This window comes from Sipha flava, unplaced genomic scaffold (genome assembly GCF_003268045.1).
Source record: "Sipha flava isolate LNK unplaced genomic scaffold, YSA_version1 275_pilon_pilon, whole genome shotgun sequence".
NCBI classification, from domain to species: domain Eukaryota; kingdom Metazoa; phylum Arthropoda; class Insecta; order Hemiptera; family Aphididae; genus Sipha; species Sipha flava.
In genome coordinates, this window is record NW_020272940.1 from 1342461 (window position 1) to 1367023 (window position 24563).

General features: G+C 26.1%; 1 protein-coding gene across 2 annotated transcripts in view; it reads left to right on the forward strand.

Annotated features, from left to right (window-relative positions):
* The window catches only part of LOC112685389 (cAMP-dependent protein kinase type I regulatory subunit), an 81855-nt gene that overhangs the window by 13023 nt on the left and 44269 nt on the right, over nt 1-24563 (forward strand). The window contains exon 1 of one of the 2 annotated variants that reach the window (XM_025557245.1): nt 4110-4597. The exons of the other annotated variant lie outside the window; for it this stretch is intronic. Within the exon in view, the coding sequence (XP_025413030.1) occupies nt 4583-4597 (15 nt within the window). The 5' untranslated portion in view covers nt 4110-4582. Of the gene's footprint in view, nt 1-4109; nt 4598-24563 lie in introns of those variants that run through there. 2 annotated transcript variants of the gene reach the window in all.

Consider the following 24563-nt stretch of genomic DNA (forward strand, 5'->3'; position numbering starts at 1 on the left):
ATAATAGACTATACGGTAGTATGCAGTTTGAGCAGCTTTTACAACAAATTTCCCCTTGTCACCATTATTATCACTACTTTTTGAACAGCATACGTATCACGAGGCATCCATTTATACATTATTGTATAGTAACTAACACATTTTCTGAAAATCTGGCTTCTGGCTAAACAAAAGTGTTTTTTATAATTGTTATTCTATTAATTATATTAATAGTAAAACAATTTTTATTAGAATTAAAAATGGGTTACTAATTTCATTATTCATGTATATTAAATGTATCTTAATATTAGGTAAATATTAGGTTAATATTAGGTATTCATTTTATAAAATAAAATAAAAACTTTATATTTGATTATTGTTTTTGATTAATATAAAAATAAATAGTTATTCATTGTATTTGTTCATATTTATATTTAAATGGTGGGTTAATTGAAAATTGAATCAATCAGTAAGAAATTATTAGGTATTTATTCTAATATTATAGATATTATAGATGATCGAGTTGACCTCTTTAGTTCGAAATTGTTTTTCATAATTACAATGGTACATTGGTTTCAAACTTTTAAGAACTATTCACCCTTTCCTATATCATTACATTGGGAATACTATTTATTTATTTACCAGCCACATTATTGTTATACTGCTGAATCATACAAAAATGGTATTTGTAACCTCTCGATCAATTAAATATAAAGATTTTAATTTTAATTAATAATATAAAATTACTATTACTATATAATAAAATAAGGTTTTGATCTTTATTTGACATAGCATACATAATAGGGAGTAGGTATAAATGATGGGAGAGGGGGTTGATATATTTAATATATATAAATAATAATTATTTTTATTATTACTTATTTACTATCTGAAATTTCGGCAATGGGGGTTTTGAACCTTCCCCTGTTATCTACTCATCTGCATATATAAGATGTATTTGTATGTCCTACATAGAGAATTAATTATTTATAGTTTAACTATGGTGATTTTTTCACCTAATGTAATTTAGCATTATGAAAAGAGGAGATAAATAATTCACATGTAGAAGCAAAGGATTCAATATTTTTATCATGTTTAAGATGTTTAAATTGATATATAATCAAATAACTAAAATGTAATAGATTTATAATAGAATAAGTTTATAGTCAAGAAATGTTCAAGTTTTTGTCTGTCGAATGACTATTAAATTACTTGGAATTATTATACTTATACAGTATTATGTTTTTATTTGATTATGATAGGTTAAGTTTACCTCTACAAACTATAAATAAAGCCAACAGGATGGAATAAAAAATAATTTGTTTTGTAAATATAATTATTTTTTATATTTAAACTAATTTACTTACTTTTTTTCTTCAAAGCTCATCAAGGAGAATAGGAAATAGATTTATGAAAATCATATCAACTATAATTGCATATATTTTATATGAAATAAGTCATACGAAAATGTATAAAATTGCTATGGGTTGTATACTCAATTCGAAGTTAACCGAATTATAATAACCATAAATAGGGCTGGGATTTTGATGCAAATGCATCATTTTTTCTAATGTCCCAACATGGAGGTTCGTAAGCAGAAAATATGTTTTAAGTGATAATGATTAGTTTAATGTAGTTATTATTTTGCATTTTTTTCATCTTATAACAAATTTAACTTAAAATGCATTTATAATGCCTATAACCTACACTATATTGGGCCTTTAGAATATATTTTGCTGTTTTTATGGCATTTTTCTAGTATTCTATTTTACTCTTGTTATTATTATTATGTTAAATAAATATAATTAAATATGTTTGGTAACATAATTTTTATAATATCGTTTATAAACTATAATAAAGATATTTTTGACACATTTTTATAGTGAATTTTATATAATTTTTAAAGCATTTTGAAATTTTTTATAGCATTTACTGCTATTTTTTAAATCATTAAAATCTCAGCCCTAATCATAAAATTGTATACTTGTATACTATTGAATATATTTACTAGTAAAACGTTAAATTGATACATATCGCATTCATGAAAGCTACCTGTATGTGTTTAGGTGGTATCGAATAGATTTGAAACCAGTGGCGGATCTAGGGGGGGTTCAGGGGGTCAGCTGACCCACAGTTAATATTTGTTGACAAAATTGTCCTCTTGGAAATTTTTTTCTCTTTTTACACCTTGATTTGGACTCTTGGACAGTTGGCCTATCGGAATTACTTGAAAAATGAATGCCATATATATTCAAAATTTAAAATTTTTCAATTCATAATTTATATTTTAAATTATATCGTTTTAGTAAAAAGTTAAATAAATCATATTTTATTCCGTACGTTTGTTGCTCTGATAAAATTATATTATATTTATTAATCGTAAATAAGTCATTATCAGTGGTGTCATTAATTTTAAAATGTAATATAAATATACTTATACACTTTTATGAGCATATTGTGTTTTTTTTTTTTACAAGGTATTCATTTCTAACTCAGTTTCATCCCTAATAAATGGCCTCTTGAAATGGTTTGACCCACAGTTCCCCGACTCTGGATCCGCCCCTGTTTGAGACTACCTAAATTCATAATATTCTATGAGTTGTTTTGACAATCATTCCATTTAATATCCTTAATACAATGAATTATATTTTCTGTTATAAAAATGTTTAAAGGAAGAAATGTTGAATGTATTTAATATAAATTTAACAAATTTGAAATCAATTTTCAATATAAAAAATGAATGATAAAAAAATGTATTTAACATATTATGTGCAGTTATATTGACAAATGTGCTCTTATAAATTAAAAGCCAATCTTCGTCCTCGGAAAAACCACTCTCTTCTACATTTATATGTACCTGATGACAAGAGATATGAAAACATCGTGACTCGTTCTATATACAAAAATATTTACATATATACTTATACATTGTATACGTGATTCAGAGTGTATGTATTTCTGATGAGTACTTACATATTAAATACCAAAATATCCTTGAATATTATTCTAAAGAACCGGTTCATTAGTATGTTAAATAAATATATAAAAATATTTTATTTTAATATACACGGTACATCCATCATGTATTAATATTGTATTGATACATACTTTAGTTATTCTAATTTTTACAGTTTTGGTGGTTTTAAATATTATGTTGATATCATAATAATACCTCGTGTTTTATATTATAACAAGATTTTTTATTTTTTTTAAACTTTTTTATCCAATATTATTGATTAGTAGAAAATTAATCTCTGAAGACATAAATCAATTAATTTTCATCTGTAGAATAAAAGGACTTGACCGCTGAATCGTTATGATAGAAAAATACTAACGTCTTGAAGGAAGATAGTCATTTCCGCTTTATAACTTTCACGTTGTTATCTACTTGTTCCCGGTTCCTATGCAGTGTAGTTACATGCACACAAAAATATAGTTGTAGTTAAGTATACTGTACCGGATAATTTTTTTGCTCATATTATTAATTATTTACTACGTGCCCACGTCACATGCTTTCCTTCATCTCTAACGATTTCAAAGCCTCACACAACGAAAGCATAAATGATAAATTTTCCAGGATTCAATTAGGCACTTATAAACGCAATCGATTTCGCTGAAATACCACGTACCATTTCTGTGTAAGTAAAATGATCGGTGGTATATTTCCGTACGTCTTTGGGTCTTTAATCAAGAATGAACCCACACGTTCACACCTATGTGACGGGGTCGAGTCAATAATATTTATTCGATACTATTCTATTGGAATTCAGTCATTCTTATTGCGTACATGTATGCGGCGGAGGTATTATATTATTATTATTATTATTATTATTATTAGTGTACGCGCCTTGGGTTTACCGAGATGAATTATCATTGTTATGAATGAATAAAAGATCACGCACTCTCCCGCTGGCGTTCACACGGGGTACCGTTGTCCGCCTGAGAGCGTATTTGCCGGTGCTGCTGCTGCTGCTGCTGCTTTTACCGTTGCGGTGGCGGCAGAACTTTCATGCGTGCGCGTTAAAGGGGGCGTCGTCGTTAAGTTCCCCCACCCGTTGCCCCAACCTACCCTACTGCACGCGCGTGTCGGGCGACCGGCCGCGCCGCCGTACTCGACGCGTATCGCCGCCGCGCGCACATCGCCGAGTTTTTCGCCTCCGCTATTACCGCTCTCCTCACCGCGTTACTGTCGCTCGTAACGCATCGCCGCCACCGCACGGTCGTTTCGGTAGATACGCCACCGCCGTCGCCGTCGCCGTCGCCACCGGTATCTCGTGTCGTGTGCGCCGCCGTGCACCGGGCCGTGTTCGTACCATCATCGTGTTATATCCTCGCGTACACATCACGGCAGCAAAATACGAACAGATTTTTTTCCCTACCCAAATCGGATTTCATTGCGTACGATAGACGAGCAACGCGGTATTGCAAAAACGAAAAACCATTACGTATAATACGTATAATACCCATTAAAATAACCCAAAAGGAATAATAGTTGCGACTGTTTTTTTTTTTTTTTTTTTATACTCCGGTTCTACGAATAAGAAATTCGAAATAAACCGTCCAGTTTGTTTTATGACATCGCCACAAACTCCCACGTAAAACTATGTCGGCCACCAAGGTAAACTATAATCTTCACATTTTATTTTCTTATTTTTTTATTATTAGTTTTTAAGTTTACAATCAAAGTATTGTATAATATGTCTGTAAATTAGCCGCACTGTTGCTTGTCTATGTGTGCATGTATCTATGCGTGCATATTTATTTGGGGGGGCATACCTGTTCATAATTATCATTATTAATCGTATGTTTATTACTATAACAATAATTTAAACATTTATTTGAATGTATAATAATATAAATTGTGTTATAATAAGACTTCACAGTAACAAATTGTCGAGAGAGTATTGCTATTGCGATTATAGTTTATATTAATTTTTGTATTTTCCGATATATATATATGTAGATTATGAGATGTAAAAAAATGTTCAATCATGTGTTTGAATGAGAATGGCATACAGAATAAGAGTAGATTCTATATTTGATTTAAGCAGTGGCGTAGATAAATTCTTAGTATTTCTTAATACGAGGTCCTATATAATAATATTACATTTACAATGGTATTATTATGTCCCGTATGAAATGAAAATTATTTTGTTACTCAATTTTTAATACATACCTAATCGTATTAAAATAAAAATATCATTTTACTATAATATGTAAGTATTAATAAATAATAATTAAATATCATAAAAAAAGAAATCTGGGAGGAAACCCCTTACACTCCCATCGTATCTACGCCACTGGATGTAAGTCAAGCCTTGTTAAATCATACACCGTGCATAGGATTCGGAAAATCACGGCTTTTTCGTTTAAACGATATCATATGTATTTTATGCAATGTGGGTTCGTGCTCGTAATAGGTCTACGTATCTTACACAAACGCGTACACAGATAAAAACATATGTACTACGTGCGTTCTAAAAGAATATAGGTAAACCATTACGAATAGTATTACGTTTGTAGTTGGAATAAACTGGTTTAAACTCTTATTGCGATTTATGGTCGCTAAGCCTACATTTCCTTCTATAACTGTTCGATCTAGGTATAGAAAGCAATCCAATGACATTACAAAATAAAAAATAACAATTATTTCAGGTGGACGGTTCGCGTAATAATTTTTTTTTTTCAAACAGATTTCATGAGTCAAGTCGGTGACCTTTAACTCATTTTGTAAAATAATTTTTATATTATGACTGTACGTTTGGATTATTATTATGAAATATTTGTTTAATTTTAATTTGAAACGTTAAATTATTTTTTCGTTATCTCTTAAAAGAATAATTTTACTAAACTATGAGATACTATAATTTAATTAATTAATAATTAAAATAACTACCTAATATCCATATGTTAACTTAGATGATCGAAAAATAAAAAATTAATGTTATCATGTTTTAGAAAGCTGTTAAGTTTGTTTTTGATAACAGTATTTATATATTTATATTGAAAATTATTAAATGGAAATTAAATCCTGCGAGAAAAAGTAACAATTATTGTCTTTTATTTTTTCGAATTTTATTGAAAAATGTAACCATTATATTATCATTTTAAGCCTCAGGTGTGGATTTCTCAACAAAAATAATAATAATGCTAAGCGCTTAAGTAGTTTTCGTTTCATAAATCATACCCTTAAAATCTTGGCAGAGGTTTTATATTTCTTCAAAATCGCTAAGTTAGAAATGTATAAACACCGATTCCGTGAATCCAAGTATAAATGTTTAACGTGGTGAAATGTTCGTATCATTGAACTTCATAAATTATTTAAATATAAATCATAAATGTAGGATATAGATGCATGTTATAATACATAAATCAGATGCTACAAGTTTAGAGCCAAATGGTTTTCATTTTCAATTCAATCGATTTGAAGTAAAACGAAAAGAATTCTGCCATCTCTGATTTTTCTACATGTCTTTACGTTGAATGTATCATAGGTATATGGTTGTATGTTTTTTTCGATAACTTCCTTCTTTATCCATATCGAAATGATTTAAACATGAGCTTTTCTACGATTTAAAAACTGAAGTCTGAATAATGAATATATAAGTATATAATTTAAGATGATTCTCGAATAATAAAATACATCTCATCGGAATGTAAATATTTTAACTAAAATTTAGTTAAAATATATTATATTTATTTAAAAAAAAATATTTATAAAATATATAAATTAATCATATTTACATTTTTTATTCAATTATTATGTTTATTATATTGTTTCAAATTGTATTTATTTGTTGTTAGTTACATTTGTTTTAATCATTAATTAAATTTGGAGTAATTTAGGATTTATGAGTAGTAGGATTTTTTCAAAATTGCCTCAAAAATTTAACAACTTTTCTTGAATCACATTTCACTAAATATTTATAACCATCTATTTTATATATTTTTAAATTATCAAATTATTACAGGTATAAGATAATTTAACAATCTATATTGTTTAAGCATGACATTTTTAAAAATTAATATTTTTTCATATTCAATTGATTTCCTAATATGTTACGAAAAAAATAATTACAAGTATTCCATTTTAAAATTTGAACATAAATTATTTGTACGAACAGTTTTAAACTACAATTGCTTTTTTCATTTCTACTTAAAAAAATTATATACAGTTATATTTAAGCTCTGTAGTACCCGTCAATGTGAAAATAATAGTGTATTATATTTAACGTGGATTAAATTATCAAGTTGATCCGTGAGTTACTGAATTATTTTTTTTATTTTAATGAACTAAAATAAAGAAGATAAATGTGAAACATATTACGTATTTATTCTGTATTCTATATTATCCTATGTTATATTTTTGTTAATTACTATAACTTTATTAAATAACAATATTCTTAATGATTTGTTTTTTATTGAAAGTAATTATATTTTAAATTGTAAACATATTAATTGAGTAGGTAGTTATTCACCTAAATACAATTTCTAAGGGTATTTTATATTTTTACTTAAATTAAACGTTAAAATATAAAAGTGAACCAATATTATTAAATACAGTTTGTACAAACCTAGTTTATTTATCTTAATTATTTAGTTTAATTAGCTTAATACGTCAAACATGTTTTGTTAAATTTTTCTGCATTTAAATAGTAAAATAAACAATTATTTAGAAGTTTTTCTCAAATGTTATTTAATGAGTATTTTTAAATGTATAGGAAGTATAATTTTTCTAGTATACATTAAAATTTTTTTTCGTAGATATATTTTTTGTGAATTATAATTTAATACATTTAAAACAATTAATAAAATTCATCATTAGTGAATCTACACATTTTTCTGCATCATTGAAATAATATATTTAAGGGATTAATTTACCTTTTGAATGTATGGAATATATTCAATTTAATTTGTCTTTTTTTTCACTATTAAAGATAGAAAATATAATTTAGTTAATAAAATAAATATCTTATGCAATTAACGAATTATATCAGTATACATTGCTAATGGAATTTTTAAATCATACTTCATTTTTTAATATAACTCTAGTCGGAAGCTATTGCAATTTAAAAGCTGTCACTCAATATCTCACCTTATATAATGGTTTGCATTGAATTTTTAAAATTACATTAGAAAAATAACACCTTTTATCAAATCATACTATGCAATTTATTTACAAACAATATTTATTTTTTTTATATACTCTATGATTTTAACAATATTAACAACATTTATATTTTATTTATGAATGTCTTTCATAATCGTGTTACTCAATTATAAAATAAAAAAAAACAAATAGACCTTTTCCACCGTTCATTGTAATTATAGTGATGTATCAGATAATCAATTATAATTTTAATTTTATGCTTTAAAATTTTTTAGGTTAAATAATACTGGTTGTTTAAAAAAACAAAAATTATTTTTTAATATGTCTTATTGTAGAATTGTATTTTTAATAAAATCATATTTTGTTATTAAATATTTTTTTTTTTACTCATGAGCGCAGTATTATTCTAAATTTTCTGTATTTTTATGAACACATTGTTTAAATTATTTTTTTCAGCATTTCAACTATTTTGTGTAAAATTATACAATGTGCATTAATATAGTATATAATTTAATCAAGCTGGCATATATTGTCGAACAAATAAATGAGAAATGGCCACAGTGCGTGCGTGTACTATACGTTTGACTTATGCATGTTCACAATCGCTTGTTTAAATAAAGTCCAACACAATTTTCTGCTTTCATCAATCATTCATTCATATATTATTTTTGGCATTAAATTTATGGTTTTCAACATTTTCCGGCCTTTTTGAAATCTAACCACAATCCTCCCGAACTGGTAAATATTACTACGCATACCGTAATTCGTTGCCGGTCAATGTACGTGTGTTGACAATAAAAACGAATAGTGATTTTTGCTCAATAAAAAATGGGTGTGTGTATAAATTATAATCTAGTATAATAGTTGTCAGTATCGTTATTAATGTTCGTTAAATCCTAAAAACTATCGAACATTTCTTGGGAAACTGGAATTTCCTTAAAGTTTGATATTTGACGGTGCTTACTGTGTAATTTTGAGAAGACATTTTGAAATATAATTTACACACGGTTTTAATTTTTTCACATTAAATGATGTATAAAATAGAACCCGTCTACAGATATCGAAGTTATTAAAATTTAACTTTCAAGTTTTTAAGTTCAATGGTACTTACGTCAGCCTGCAATGGAATTTTTCCCCAAAGAATAAGTGAGGCGAATCGCTAACTTACGTAATGACTCTTTTCATGTTTATGTGTATATATATATATATATGTATATGTTTTTTGGCGACGTTACTATTATTCACATATTACCGAATAACCCATCAGTTGGAATATCGCCCACGTATATATTTATATTGTAATATGTAAAAGTAGTCAGGTCCTTGTCCAACTTGTGTTTTGTACGCTATAAGCTTTTTCCGTATATTTATATAATATTATATGTGCGTAAAATAATAACGCATTATTAGATGCTGTTAGCTTTTACCGTCGCGTGGTCTAATCTATATAAATGTATATAAACCAGCGTAGGTATACGATCGCATAGATAATACGTATATTATATTCGTCTCACTAGTGCTGTTGCAGTAGGTTATTGAGATTTCACGCAAAAAAAAAAAAAAAAATTATCCGATCTGATGTGATATATTGTGTGACACGAATCTGCATAAGTATATATTAATGGGGTAATTTTTTTTTGGGGTGTTCAGCGAAAAATCATAAATTTTGCTGCTACTGCTGCTCTCATGCGGGCGAGAAAAATGACGCTCGTGTTCGTATTTAAATTCCAGTTTGGATTGCACTATTGCTGCAGTTGGACAGGTAGCCATGCCATGTAGTAGGTAAGGACGATCATAAATCAAACATTTTTCTAGTTGTATTTTCACGTGTGATTCCTGCATTTCATATATATTTATCGGTCTGGTCGTACGTACATTATAATATACAATATTACGTAATTATTTTGTCAGGTGTGCTCTACCCAAAGTATATGCGACTTATTAAAAGGGTGATTTTATGGCACGTAAATCTATAATAATACATAAATGATCATCGCTATGATGGACAAGCTGTATATGAACTAAATACGTCATTTTTCTATTAGATATAATAATAAAGTAGACACATATTTGTGTCTGTCCGTTAGTTTTTATTTATAAGTATAACAAATATCACCACCAATCACAAATGGTTAGTGGAAATATTTTATAAATTTTGATGGTAATCATGATTATTAGGCTCGGTTCAAAAATAATATTTAATTATTAATTGTTTTTCACTTATTTCCTGTCATCACTTCTTATTATGGTTTAATTTTAATTTTCTAATGAAACGCAAAAAACAATTGTTTTAACTAATTATTCATTCGCTGATCCTACCCATAATATCAATATAATAACATATAGGTAACATGACTTAATTATGTTTATTTAAGTGTATATTTTATTATTGCTGTATTTATATTCTGATTTTTAAAAGTTTCTATTAAAGAAATCGTTTCTATGAAATCAAAGAATAAAAACAAGATGAAAAAAATCGTTTTATTCTGGTGTGAAGTTCAACCAGGGGCGTATTTAGACTTACTTATAGGGAGGAGAGGCGAATCAAAAAGTTTCTTAAATTCAGGCTCAAAATTTACAAGTAAAATTTTTGGTAATATTTAAACCAGGTGAATTCTTAATATTTGTGGTTTTTTTTTTTTTTAATCTAATGCATTCTAAGAGGCTTAGAATGGAATTTTGTGTACTTCTTTTTTAACACCTATCTGTGTTTTGAAAGATTCGCTTGTGTTTTATTTGATTTTTCACTGAGTATGGACTAGGGCTTAAATCAAAATAATATATATTGTTTACCGTTATGGGACATTTAAACGTTACAAGCAATTGAGCGTTTGACACTATAAATAATTTAAACGTTATTCAATTTAAGTGTTTAAACGTTATACAAATTTAAACGTTTAAAAAAATTTCCGTTTACCGTTACTGACAATTAAAACGTTATGAACAATTTAACGTTTTGCATTATTTAAATTAGTGTAACATTTTAAATGTTTTCAGATGTAGTATTTAGCAATCAATACTATGTAAAATAACATTACATATTTTAAATATTAGATTATATGTATATATATTACCTTTAACGTAAACGTCCTTCTTTTTATTGTCAGTTCATCAATAATCTACTGATAATCTACTGATAGTTATAAATATTTTTCGATGGCAATTTCTTTTATGTTAAAATCGTTAATCGTTTCTATATTAATAATTCTATATTATTTTTAATCGTTTTTCGTTTCTATTTCGTTATCTGTTATTGATTTCAATCACTTTTTGAATAGTTTAAAATTATACCTACTTATAACGTTATAAAAACGTTTTGGTGCCCTAGTATCGTTATAATGATCCACATTAAAAAAATTTGAAATGTTTATCTCACATATGATCGATACCTTAAAAACGGATTCAGGGGGCGACGATCGCCCTCTTCGCCCCCTAAAATACGCCCCTGAACTTAACTAATTACTAATACATATTATAACATTTGCTTGGGTTGAAATAAGATTGATCATTTAAATTGTAATTTTTTTTATGACGTACATAAATGGACACCCCATATCATATTTTAAAAGTTTACTCTAAAAAAATTACCAAAATATAAACTTTTTTGTCTTGATCTCTTAAATTTAAATTAAAAATCTATTATTTTAATCATTTAATGTAAGTCAAAAAAAAAATCATAAGCATCTCATTTTACATTTATTGGTAATTTCTTAGACACCGTGTATATTACCTATGAAAAGAGGTGGAACTAGTAATTTTTACGCCCGGAGAAAATGTTAAAATTACGCCCTATCATAGACCAATAATCAAATTCACTTCTCGAAAATTCTTTTCTAATATTTAATATGCAATCATACTTATTGTGTTTTAATCTAATATCAGTATTTAACAAAGATAAAAATATCAAATTAGTTGTTAATAATTACAAAAATACACCCTCTAAAATTTTACGCCCGGGGATAATTCCCCGTCTTCCACTCCTAGTTTCGCCTCGGCTTATGAATATAAAATAATTTTCCTCAGCATCGTAATATTAATATAACACGAGTTCAACACTATGTTCATATTGCAGTAGCTATGTGTACTCAACTGGCTATATAAATAATGTGTTTTTATTAAATTTTTATCTATTCATCAGAATCCCATTCTAAAGAAAATAGTAATTGAGATCAATAAGAATACAGTTTTGTAAGAACAGAAATAAAAATTGTCTCTTCTGCAATATCGCTTTTAATTAAGTTAGTATTGATTTTAACATATACAATGCCAATGTATCAATGACAGGTACTAATCAGGGGTGTATTTTCAAATTTTATGTTCGAGGGTATAAAATGTGTCTAAGAAATAAGTGATTTTATAATATTATAAAAAATACAAGTTATGAATATATTGGAGAATATGAAATAGAGAGAATTGTCGAGTGTTTTATGTAATAAAAGAATTCCAATAAAGCAGAAAGGTAAATTTGACAGGAGAATATAACAGAGTATGAGTGTTCCGAAAATGAGAATGCTTAGATGTATGGTTGGAGTGACTAGAGAAGATATAATAAGGAACAAATATGTGAGAGGTAGTATTGGTGTAGCATCGATAGTGGATAAGAAGAGAGAAAATAGATTGAGATGGTTTAGTCATGTGATGAGGTGAGAGGAAATAAAAATAGTTAGAGTGGCTATGAAAGTAAACGTTGAAAGAAAAAGTGGAAGAGGAAGACCAAAAAAGAGATGGTTGGATACGATTGAGAATGTTATGAGGGCTGTTGATGTATGTGTGTAGGCGATGTAGAAAATTGAAACGAGTTGAGGTTAAAACAAAGGTGGCGTCCGTCTAATAGTTGAGAAAAAGGCGAGGGAGAAGAAGAAGACATATAAGGTATAAATTAATAATTTATTATTCTATTATTATTATAAATACAAATAAAGATTTATTTATAATGAAAAAGGTAAACGTCCTTCTTTTTATTGTCAGTTCATCAATAATTTCTTCAGTTGTTATCGAGAAGTTTTATGTACTGATAACATCGCTAAAAAGTAGCCTTCTGGGTGAGGGGGTAAATCCTACGAACCTCCCCAAATTAATACGCCACTTGTACTAATAGTATGACATGTTTCATACTTGTAGTTTACAACATAATAAATTTATTTATTACTCGTTATTTTTTTAACAGTTTGGGAATTTGAATATTTTGTAAAAGATTTCCTTTTTCTAAATACATCTAAAATTGTTGACAAAAATTATATAAAATAAAATAATGTAATATTATGTTACAGATATACATATAATTTTCATTATAATGCTATTCTACATAATCTTCTGATTTGACTGATTAAAATGTAGATTTGATATATATATATATATATGTTTATAAGGTATTTACAATATATCCCTACATAGAACAATAAGCAAATGCGGGGAAAAGTGTACTAACCATTAATGTTACTACATAACTAACCGATTTTGATTATTATAATACTTGCAAAACTATTCTATTTGAGAATTAATTACCACTTTTATGGTTTGTCTAATTTAAAGAAATGAAAACATAAAAACCTTATGTACATAGATACGAGTTTAAATATTAGTAGTTATCAATGGTAATAAATGTATGAACCTCGTAATGTTCTGTGGAAGTTTTTAATTGAACAAGAATTGAATTTGAAAACAATTATTAGAGAAGTTTTATGTACACCTTAATCAGGGATGGGCAACTCAATGTAACAAGAGGGCCAATTTTAGAACTTTAAAATTTGGCGGGCTATAGTAAAAAAATTAAAAATTAAAAAAGGTCATTGAAATTGGCCATTAGCATTTATTTTCAACAATTTAATTTTACGACTGAACCATTACAATAAAATAAGTGACTAACACCTATAGCTATGTTAGCAGCTAACATTGTTAGCTATACCTACCGATATAGATATATATTACACTTGGTCATTTAATGATTTAGCTAGAATTCAAAGCTGAAGAAAATATAATATCTACATTTTACGATCAAAGTGATAAAATTAAATACCGATAATCACTAAAATGTGATGGTGATTTGAAAATGTAGCGCGGGCCAGAAACAAAAAGTACGTGGGCCGCCAGTTGCCCATTCTTGCCTTAAATAGTCGTAACGTTGTTTAATTTTATGTTTAAACGAAAATCACAAACCATGAAAAACGGAAATGGGTACTCATCTTATCAATAAAAATCAATATAAGAACTTTCTGATTTCAACAGGAATCTGAAATTCTTGTAATATAAATTAACACTAATAATAATTATTAATCTTTAATTAAAGAAAATGAAAATTAATGAAAATCTGAAAAAACTTAAATTACCTACTTAATGCAACATCACTTTCAGTGTTTAATAAGTTGTATGTAAATATATAATTAGACTATTCACTATGTAAATAATTCTTGTTACTAATTATTCAACTTATGTACATTTTTTAATTACTTGGTAAATCATATAATTTGAATTTTTTTATTCATCAGATATTATGTTGTTAAGCATCTTTGTGTCTTTCATGTTTGATGTTTTTGTTATAAAATGTTTACTGAAAGCTTAAATACACCTTAAACTAATTTAAAAAGAAAATTGGAATTCCCTCTAATTTATTAGTTTACGTATTTTGATTTGTTTAACGTTCTATAAAAGGTCTCATTGTCCTTGTCGAATAATCTTTTCATTGAACTATTCTACATATATAAGTATTAGTATTCGTGATTTTGTTTTAAAAACCATACAAACAGCTCTTGTCTATATATTTCAAGGTTCTTATATTATTATTTTCGAACTAGACAACAGATATGTATTAACTCTTCTTACCAGCTATAAATGATTTCTTTGATTTCAATTTAATTCGACTTAGCAACTATTTTTCTAACATAGAGCATTAGTCAATAGTTTGTATCGTATTTATTAAATTTTTTTTTGTTAAATATAAAGTAAATTATAGTTATACATGTTAGTATAATAACACCAGGAATTTTGGCTACCAGATTTAAAATTATAAATAGATAGTTCAACTGACGTCAGATCGTCTTCATACTCACATCTTAATAAGGTGTATTCTGCGTTTATACTCTCATGAATCAATTTCTAAATATTTTTATTGTTTTTTTTTTTCTTTTTCGTGTACTTCATATAAAAATATTGAATATGGGTCGATAAAAATTAGTTGATTAACTGTCAAATAAAAACTTTTGACATATCGTGGTTAGTTGTTAATAAATTCAAATAATATTAGACACGAATACATGGCCTCATATGATAGTCATCTTTTGTACACGTTTGTTAGTTCGTTAAAAATTATATAGTTATAATAATTTATCTTCAAAATTTCTATGTAGCTTAATATTGTAGTTGAAAAAAATGTAATTATTTTACATCAGTCATATGAGACTCATTATGTTTTCCAATCAAAACAATTCATCATATATATTACAGTTATGATTATTAATATTTTCTAATCGGTGCAAAATAAAATAACGATAAGAGAATTTAATATATTAGAGTATGTATTTTAAAATTAATACAATTTGTTTTATGGATATTTTGATAAATAGGTAATTATTTACCAAGAAATTTAAATTTAAGTACATTTTATAAACGATTATGTCCAAAGTAATTATTGTTGAATTTTTATATTTTTCCGATTTTTAGAGGATTGATAATAAATCTTTAAATAAAAATTAAAATATATTTTACTCCTATATTCAGATGAACAAAGAAAATATTGGAACAATTATATTTTAAATAATTAAATTTAAATATTATCTTTACTTTAAATATGTTATAGCTGTTAAAATATGTAAATTAATAATAAAAAATAACATTGAATACCTACATAATTATATGATTACATGACATATTATATCTTTATATCAAATTAAATTTCTAGTCCATTTCTAGCCGTTTAGTGAAATTGTGAGAGTTTAATGCGTCCATTAATCCAACATCTATACTATATACCCAAAAGTTTATCCTTTAATTTTATTAAATAGTAAAGTTTTTATCAAAATATTTATTTTGGTCATTAATTGTAAAATAAATTTACTAAAATAATGATTAATTAAGATTTTTATGTGGAAAAAACTTGATTTCTGCTCATTATTGGCAGTAAATTAATTTTTTAATCGTATATAATGTATCAGTGTATAATATTTGACTCACTTTATTATAAAAGTAAATATTTAAATTTAAAAATATGTGTTTTTACATCTTATAATTTAACAAATAAATATTCTTAATTTTAATCAATTTTAATTTTTTTAAATTTCAAAATACCTGCATCAATTGAATTATTATTTTCAATTTTTGTTCAATGATTAAAACAATGTTTATTGCTCTTGACTATAATAATTTACGCTTTTCATATTTAAAAACTAAATTGTTCTTATTTATAATCATTTTATGACTTGATCTTGTAATTGTATATATAATGTACGCAGTATTTTAAATATTTAGATATTTTTAAAAAATTAAGTGTATACTTTCAAATTAATTTAATTTGTAGTTATTTGACTATTGTACTTTAATATTTACTTTACATATAAGGATTGACTCAGGATTTATTTTTTGGGTGTTGTTCATGAAAAAACGTGATGTCAGTAAAATTCAATATTATTTTAATGTTATATGAATGTGGAGGCTATCGTATATCATTACTCAGAATATCCGAGGTATATTGTTAAATTGTAAATTGTATTAAGTATGACGTCTTCGAGGTAATGATGGTGATAAGCCTGTACTTTAAGTTACAGCAACCCCTCAATGTCGAAAAACAAATACAATAAACTAGCATGGATTTGCCTTGACGTTAAAAGCCATCATCAAGAAAAATTATGAAAAGTTTACCTAGGTAATATCCAAACTTATATGTTTAATGTATATCTATTTAAACGATATGTATTCAAATATAGTAAACTTAAATAATGAATTTTCTGGAAAATTTGAAACATTTGACGATAACTTTTTTTACATCTTAACTTGTAACTTCAGCAAATAGATCTCATATGCAAATTTTAATTCTCTTTTGAAATTTTACAAGAATTTTACCTAAAACGTTATAAATAGTATCTAAAATAAACACTTGAACGATGGGCTATAAAATTAATTTTAGCAATGTAAAATATTTTCTAAGAATTAATTCCTTCGGATGGATTGAGAACAAAATATACTTAATTAATAATTTAAAATTAAATATTTTTGTTCAATAACTGAGTTCAAAAATATACTTACTGCCAATTTTAATAAACGAAATTAATTATTTAAAATTTTATACTTTTAACACATAAACGCTTTTTTTTTACGCTGACCATATTAAAAATGTATTTTCACAGTTTACTTCCCAAGTAAACTGTGTATATAAAATAAAATACATAGTCATTTACCATATTTATATAGTTGTAGATACCATTTTAATTTAATAATAAAATAACGTATAAAAAAGGTTACAGGTGTGCACGCAGAGGGGATTTTAGATTCAACCCCTCCTCACGAAATATCAGAAAAAATAGAAAAAGTGACCTGACATACAATTTTAATAGTTTTTTTAAAGTTTCTTATTAGGCTTGCAAATAAAATTGAAATATTATAAAATGAGTAATAAAGCATTATATTTATCAATATTTTACACTTTACATTACCTTTCCTTCCTCCCGAATTTTTTTCTTACGTTTACATTTGAAGGGTTAGCATGAAAAATAATAATGCCAATGGTAGTTGGCTATAGGAGAAAATAATTCATCTGATTTGTATACGAGTTTCTTGGTGATACACATAGATAAATGTTGATATTTAATACGATTTCAAATTTATATTGAATTCTACTTATCTTAATGTGCTGTCATTGTGTAAATACATATCTTTGATCTGCAATTGAGATTTGATTAGTGGAAATGTGTGGTTCTAGTCATGTATACTCGGTGAATTTATGTTTATAGATTAGTCGTTTGAAATGATAAATCATTAAAACACGGTCAGTTTAACGGGATATAGTATTATTGCGAGTCTATAGAAGAAAAAAAGTATGTAACTTATATGGGGAATATAAGGATTGTTTACATTTTCACTTGGAAACGAGAGAAAATAGTCAAATAAAGTTAATTTAAACTATTAATCATGTAACATAATGCCAATTAATGACATATTGTTGTACTTGTAGGCGTGTCAAAGTATGTTTACTCTTAATTCTATCAATTTAACCCTAAACTACTACTGCAACTTAAAACTATCGATGAGTATTATAATAATCATAAAAAGTATGGTAGATTAATGCATCATGACTGCAATATATAATTAAATACCACCTACTTAATATAATATGCTCATTTGATTTATAATTATTATTTTAGAATTATTATTTGAAATATTCTTAAAATATCATTTAATTCTATTCGTATATATCAACAAAAAGGAATATTTTAAGTAAATTTAAATTAATTTACAAAGTATAAATATACGAGTATCTCTACTACGAGATTTCTTCAATCTGTTCTTCCTTTGTGTATATTATTGTATTATATATTAAGCTTATTGTTCGCAAAGTCGAAATAAAAATTATAATAAAAAAATAAAAATTTAAAAGTATAAAAGCAATAAAAGAAAAAAGTATATTTAAAAAAAAATGTAAGTCAAATATTTTGTATAATTACATCAAAATAATTATTTATATACTTAAAATATAATAATAATAAATACTTTCAGATTTTTCATTAAATTTAATTAATAATATCTTTCAAACTGTACAAAAATATTATTTTACTCGGAAAATTTGATTTTACTTTGGTCCAATAAAAATAATTATTCTTTGTTTATCTTTGTTTTTAAAGAAATTGGTATAAATTAACTAAATATAAAATAAAATATTTATTTAGCTATTAGTTTACAAAATATAATTGTTTTAGATTCTTACGAGAATTACGATTATATTGATTATATATTGTGATATTCATTTTAGTGAATAAACAAAATAATTTTAATTTCCTAAAAAATAGATTTTAAGGAAGTTTGTTAACTTCAAAGTTTCAATAGCACACTTTGGTTTAAAATTCAGTCATATATTGTACATTTATTTTCAAAGTTTAAAAGTAATATATTATTATTATTTTATGAAAGGACATAATGACCTATCCAAAAGCAATATCTTTTATTTATAATTTATAATTTTTTTTTTCGTCGTTAAGATATTATACAGATCAGCTACGTACCTATAGCAATATATTTTTAATCAAACGACACTAAATTTAAATTCGTATGCTTGACTATTTTGCATCTACTTTTTTTTTTTTTTTTTTGTTGCAACAATTATAACCTTTACATTTTATGTTTAAATTATTAATTATCAACCCCGAAATATTTCATTAATAATAGTAATCAATTTCAAATAATTACAATTAACATTTTTTTTTAATTTAAATTTTAGAATGTAAGTTAAGCCTGAAAAAAATAAAACATAATTATTTATTATAACCAATTAAATTTTGAATTATTGATGAAATATACTACAACTATTAGAAATATCAATATACATTTTTTAACTAAGTTAAATGCAAGCACATATCTGTCTATAAGAAATAAAAAAAATTATAATATATTTCAAAACAGATCATACCTCTAGGTTATTTGTATAATTGTATGTATATATATATATATATATATGGTCATCTAGTTTTTCATATATTTCAGTATGTGAGTCGCTGGTTAATATTGTCCAATATAAATCCATATATTAAAATAAATTATCTCTATATTTTTCATGTTTTTTTATCAGTCACAAAGAAACTGAGAAATAAATAGAGAAAGAGGTAAAGCAATATCAACAATAGTAATGGCGGCTGGTAGACGGCCATGAGCCATAAAGTCCTGAAGGGGCGCAATTCCAGAGAGCCGTTGACCTAGTTTCGAATACATAAAAATAATTCGGTGGTAGGGAATATACATATACAACACACATTGGCACGCCAGCCACCCCTCTCATATATATGTATATGCACTTTCACTTGTTTTTTATTTAAAAAAAAGATAACATTTTGTATGTACATTGCATTTGTGTAATTATATATAACTAAGCTTAAGTTATTTTTTGGTTAAGTAATTTATACCATCACCTCGGTTGCAACGAATTAAGTATGTTTTTTTAAGTGGATTATCAATTTCTGGAATCAAAAATAATTATATCTTTTAACAGTATTCAAAATATAAAAACTTGGTATTAAAATCAGTTTTATCTGTTTATTATCGATAAAGCTTAATTAATGATTAAGTTTGAAAACAAATTCTGAAGTTCACTCGAAATTTTATAACTTATTCATTCATGTAGTTAAGTATACTTTTATAATTATTTGTATTAAAACAATATTGTGTATGATTTTTTACACTCATAAAATAATTTGTGTTCAACACTTGACTATTTGTTTCAAAGCTGTTTTATTGTTTGTAGTTATTCTATAAAAAATTCATAAATAAATTGCAATCGTTAAAACCTCAGCAAGGTGTTATACCAAGACTATAAAATAAAAATTTTAAAGATATCTAACTTCAACATTTAAAAATTATTTAACTGATAAAATTAATAGTGATAATATACGAGTACGTTTGCAAAAACATCTATATAATTATAATATTTAATATATTGAATGAGACTTCTATATAAAACTAATAAAATAGTTAATTGTATACAGAAATTATATAGGTACGTAATAAGTAAACAAGTCACTAGTAAGTACTACTTACATCCAATAAAATACATTTTTGTTATTTGCAAAATATTTATAAATGCATACCACAAAAATATGTTTAGGACCACATCTAAATAAATAATTCCCCACTATTTCTGAAATATTTATAGAATCAGTATGTGTTGTTAAAACTACAATTAGGGATTCTGTTTCAATTTTACCTTTTTCATATACCTAGTTCGTTATCAATAATTGAAATTTAAATTATTGAAACATTCCCATATACTCAATCAATACTTTTTAAAAATATTTACAAATTTTACTTCAGTATAAAAAAAACTTTTGAATAATCTCAAAAAATGAAGTCTCAATTTTTAACTGATATAAATTTATTCGTAAATTATTCTAGTATTATTATTTATTTCGTTCATAGTTTGATGGTACTGATGTAACATAAGACATAATTTCAATTCATAACAAAATATTAAAAATCCTATTAATTTTTTTGATTTTTGTATTTATTTTGTCCATAAAACGTTTCACTTAAAAAAAAGGTTTTTTATGACTTGTTAAGCCGCGTCGTCTACACTTGTAAAAATTTACGTTGTGTGTCAAAAATAATAAACCGCAAATATTTACGCCAAAAATATTTATAGAAACAAATGCTCGTTTATAATTTATTAATAATTATTTTCGTTGTGCGTTGTGTGTCCGTGATCAACAATAATTCGTCACAATCTATTGGTTTCTGCTTTGATAGAGATTTTTCATCCAATAATGCCTGGATTTTTTTTTCTTCTCCTTTATTTTGATTAAATGGTGTACAGTAATGAAAGCAACACATTTTTTTTTTTTTTCATTAAAATCAATTCGTCAGACATAAAATACAGTTTAGTAACTATTTATGATTATTTTTGAAACAGAAAAACACAAACAACACGAAAATACGTCCACACTAGAATGATGTTGCAACCAAAATTTATATTATGTCACAAAAAACTCATAGCTGACGGATCGTGTATGTGGCATGTTAATAATAATGTTAATAATATTTGTGATACTTAAGAATGCGATAATTTTCAGAATTTGGCTTTTGCCAAGTACTTTCATTATGTTGGATGACATGTTTAGGTCGGTGCGTATTGAGGTATATTGTGTCCACTCCTTCACTATGTGTTCGACAGTTAATGATTTGTGGCATGTATCGCATTTATGTTGAGGCTTCTTTCTAATTAAATATGAGTGTATGAGAAAAAAATGTTCATTCTTATCTTCTAGAAACATAAAATAGTATAAAATAGGACGGAAAAAATTCGATTCGGAAAAGATTCGAAAAAAATGTTAACATTTATTATGACATGCATAATATAATATGTATGATTATGCATTTTTTAAATTTTTAACTGAAGACTCTTTTCGCGACTTAATATTAAAGCTTACGCGACCCACTGGTTAAAGAACCACTGCTGTATATAATTTACATTTTTTTTTTATTAATTATTATTAATGACTAGTTAAATATTAGTTCCTCTGTCAAACATAAAAGTTAGAACACTCACAGATGTGCGATAAACAATACACAGATAATTGACGTTGTAACGTGCGTGTATTGCATGATGGGTTGTTTTATATGGAAAGCGAATCGTCCAAATAATTAATTCCAACCAATTTCCCTAATGTTTACGCAGCGTTTATTACAACAATACCTCATCAACCGTTTAGAACGGCAATTAATATATGTGATATCCGCATCTACGACAACTTTTGACCATTAAAATGTATAACAGCGCTCAAGTTCTTCCGCTCATTCATTTCCATGCTCATCGGTGTCCGAGATTCTCATCTCCACTTGTACTAACTTATTTTCCAACAGGATATTATTACTATTATTTTTATTATTATTATTATTTACGGCCCATCTGCCACAAGTGTTATACGACTTGAGCCGACAGCTGCCATTTGCTCTATATAAAATATTGCACTCCCTACAAGTTGTTGTACTTATATTAATTGATAATGTAACTTTTCTACGTGGGTTGTGCCGAGATCGTCGATGTTGTTAAGGTTTTCAGAAAATCCATTCCTTTTAAAGAATGAAAATAAACTTTTCAAATGTTTCCGTGATAAAAAAAATTCTTTATGTGTAAATTCTTAGCTACGTTTTATTAATATTCTGAATTGTTCTCTCGTATTATCATAGGATAACATCAATTTCAATTTAACAATCATATTATTATGTACTTCACGATTGAAACGCTTTTAAAACAAAGATTACAATATATGTATTATAAACAATCGTGTTATATAATTTATTATTAAAGAAAATTGGTAATTTATAACACCACTGAATATACTAGTACATACGTACTGAATCAATATTCTCGTACTGGTTGTAGTAATGTATACAGATATTAAAATTATTTTACGTATTATTCTTTTGAATTTACTAAGCTACTCGTATGATACCACTATAGTATGTTTTCATTTGAAATTTCCATATTATATTGTTAAATTTAATCTGCAATTGAGTGAAACCGTTCGTTACCCTTTTATCGGCGTAGTAAAGAAACTGCTAAATAATAATACTTCAATAGCTCTTTTTTTATATTATATTCACTTTTAAAAATTCTGAAAATCATTGATAACTAGTTTATATTGATTAATGAATTGTATATTATAATTGTCTGAATTGTTAAAATTGATTAAAATTGTAGAAAAAAGTTTTCAAAACATATCTAAAATCATGAATTGATTTTGTTAAAAAAAAAAAATAAAAAATGAATAAATTGTTATTTTTATATTACATTTGCAATAGTTGAGCAACCAAATTATTGATTTAATTGCATCTACATTCGAGTTGGATATCACATTATTTAATTAAACTATTTATTGTTAAACAATCAAACTGTGTGTACATATCATCATGTTGTGTTCATTTTTCGTTTGTGCGTAAATATACAGTTCCAAAATCAAATTACATTAACACAATTGAATAATCAATATTATATTACATCGCATTAACATTATTGCCGCAGGTACGGATAATACCAGTAAAGGAAAGACCGTGTTGCATGCTAAGATGATTTTCGGTGGTTACATAGAAAATATCGGCCACAGGTCGCTTATAGTAGATACTGAATTAGCGAGAAAACTTATCGGAATTTTATTTAAAATCACACCCCAGGTATATATATTTACCTAGACCTAGTGCACAATATTGTCTCTTAACTGTAGTAATAGTATTATTACTACACTGTTATGGTTTAGTATTGCTGTATAATCTTCCAAGGGCGCACCCAAGGGGGTGGCTAACGGGCTTTAGCCCCCCCTCCCATAATGGCTAGCCCCAAATATTTTGATAATTTTATTAGGTTTATTGACAATTGACATTTGACTTTAAATTGTTATAAAAAAAATTATCAACTATAGTATATCAATTATTTTATTTAAGCCACCTTCCTACTTAAGAATCATTTGAGTATTCTTTAAATAAACTTTTATTTTTCTGTTAATGTCTGAACCAACTTTGTTCTAAATGGAATTTACAGCAAACTATTTTATACTGCGGAAAACTCTGAAGAACAGCATTGTGTGCAGCTTTAAGATTTCTGTACATATTTCAATATAAAAACTACCTATTAATATTATAATTATTTGAATTTAGCCCCCCCTAAAAAAAAATCCTGGATGCGCCCCTGTAATCTTCATAATCTACATATTCGTGGATAATTTATTTATTATTGATTAAATATTTCCATAAATGCATTTGAATAAGGTTAACAATATGTTTATTTCGTATT